The sequence below is a fragment of the Colobus angolensis genome, unplaced genomic scaffold, assembly GCF_000951035.1.
Source record: "Colobus angolensis palliatus isolate OR3802 unplaced genomic scaffold, Cang.pa_1.0 Scaffold361, whole genome shotgun sequence".
NCBI lineage: Eukaryota > Metazoa > Chordata > Mammalia > Primates > Cercopithecidae > Colobus > Colobus angolensis.
In genome coordinates, this window is record NW_012116944.1 from 854,258 (window position 1) to 856,667 (window position 2,410).

The 2,410-nt window shown below is 49.0% G+C and overlaps 1 protein-coding gene across 1 annotated transcript; it reads left to right on the plus strand.

Annotated features, from left to right (window-relative positions):
* Positions 1-710: 710 nt before the first annotated feature.
* On the plus strand, positions 711-2,404 carry LOC105519911 (glutamate dehydrogenase 1, mitochondrial; the record flags this gene model as incomplete). The annotated part of the gene is made up of 1 exon (XM_011953447.1): positions 711-2,404. A coding segment is annotated over exon 1 (1,602 nt), but the record flags the coding sequence as incomplete, so codon positions are not given.
* Positions 2,405-2,410: the final 6 nt, after the last annotated feature.

Consider the following 2,410-nt stretch of genomic DNA (forward strand, 5'->3'; position numbering starts at 1 on the left):
TATTTATGTATTTTTAAGTTAAATATATATATAAATTATGTATTTATTTATTTTTAAGTTTTGTTATTTTTTTGAGACAGAGTTTCACTCTTGTCACCCAGGTTGGAGTGCAATAGCACGATCTCAGCTCATTGCAACCTCTGCCTCCTGGGTTCAAGTGATTCTCCTGCCTCAGCCTCCTGCCTAACTGGGATTACAGGTGCATGCCACCACGCCCAGCTAATTTTTGTGTTTTCAGTAGAGACGGGATTTCACCATGTTGGCCAGGCTGTTCTTGAACTCCTGACCTCAGGTAATCCACCCACCTCAGCCTCCCAAAGTGCTGGGATTACAGGTGTGAGCTACTGCACTTGGCTTGTTTTCTAATCTTACAAAAATCTATAAAGGGTGCCCAATTTTCTTAAGTTAATAATGTAAAACAGACTGAATTGACATTGTTAAATTCTTAGGATTCTCAGTTCTTTAGTGATGGGCTAAATGGCTCCTAGCACCACTTCCAAAAGTGTCTTGAACTTCACAGAGCTTATGTTGAGAAATAAAATTCACTTTTAAGAAATGTTATCTTTCAATTCTAGTTTTCCATTAACTATTTGAAGTCCTCTCATATGGCTGAAGAATCTCTGAGTCAGAATGAATTTGACAATTCCAAAATTCATCTGATACACTAATCTCCCTTAGCAAAATCATCCCCAAGTGGTTCTCATGCTTCTGCTTAAACAACTCAAGCGCTCCCTAGTCGCGGAGACTCGGAGAAAGCACTCCTGTTCCGCGACCATCACGCACCTCCCCTCCGCCTGCCGCCATGTACCGCTACCTGGGCGAAGCGCTGCTGCTGTCCCGGGCCTGGCCCGCAGCCCTGGGCTCGGCGGCAGCCGACTCGGCCGCGTTGCTGGGCCGGGCCCGGGGACAGCCCGCCGCCGCCCCGCAACCGGGGCTCGCATTGGCCGCACGGCGCCACTACAGCGAGGCGGTGGCCGACCGCGAGGACGACCCCAACTTCTTCAAGATGGTGGAGGGCTTCTTCGACCGCGGCGCCAGCATCGTGGAGGACAAACTGGTGGAGGACCTGAGGACACGGGAGAGCGAGGAGCAGAAGCGGAACCGGGTGCGCGGCATCCTGCGGATCATCAAGCCCTGCAACCATGTGCTGAGTCTCTCCTTCCCCATCCGGCGCGACGACGGCTCCTGGGAGGTCATCGAAGGCTACCGGGCCCAGCACAGCCAGCACCGCACGCCCTGCAAGGGAGGTATCCGTTACAGCACTGACGTGAGTGTAGATGAAGTAAAAGCTTTGGCTTCTCTGATGACATACAAGTGTGCAGTGGTTGATGTGCCGTTTGGGGGTGCTAAAGCTGGTGTTAAGATCAATCCCAAGAGCTATACTGATAATGAATTGGAAAAGATCACAAGGAGGTTCACCATGGAGCTAGCAAAGAAGGGCTTTATTGGTCCTGGCATTGATGTGCCTGCCCCAGACATGAGCACAGGTGAGCGGGAGATGTCCTGGATCGCTGATACCTATGCCAGCACCATAGGGCACTATGATATTAATGCACACGCCTGTGTTACTGGTAAACCCATCAGCCAAGGGGGCATCCATGGACGCATCTCTGCTACTGGCCGTGGTGTGTTCCATGGGATTGAAAACTTCATCAATGAAGCTTCTTATATGAGCATTTTAGGAATGACACCAGGGTTTGGAGATAAAACATTTGTTGTTCAGGGATTTGGTAACGTGGGCCTACACTCTATGAGATATTTACATCGTTTTGGTGCTAAATGTATTGCTGTTGGTGAGTCTGATGGGAGTATATGGAATCCAGATGGTATTGACCCAAAGGAACTGGAAGACTTCAAATTGCAACATGGGTCCATTCTGGGCTTCCCCAAGGCAAAGCCCTACGAAGGAAGCATCTTGGAGGCCGACTGTGACATACTGATCCCAGCTGCCAGTGAGAAGCAGTTGACCAAATCCAACGCGCCCAGAGTCAAAGCCAAGATCATTGCTGAAGGTGCCAATGGGCCAACAACTCCAGAAACAGACAAGATCTTCCTGGAGAGAAACATTATGGTTATTCCAGATCTCTACTTGAATGCTGGAGGAGTGACAGTATCTTACTTTGAGTGGCTGAAGAATCTAAATCATGTCAGCTATGGCCGTTTGACCTTCAAATATGAAAGGGATTCTAACTACCACTTGCTCATGTCTGTTCAAGAGAGTTTAGAAAGAAAATTTGGAAAGCACGGTGGAACTATTCCCATTGTACCCACGGCAGAGTTCCAAGACAGGATATCGGGTGCATCTGAGAAAGACATCGTGCACTCTGGCTTGGCGTACACAATGGAGCGATCTGCCAGGCAAATTATGCGCACAGCCATGAAGTATAACCTGGGACTGGACCTGAGAACA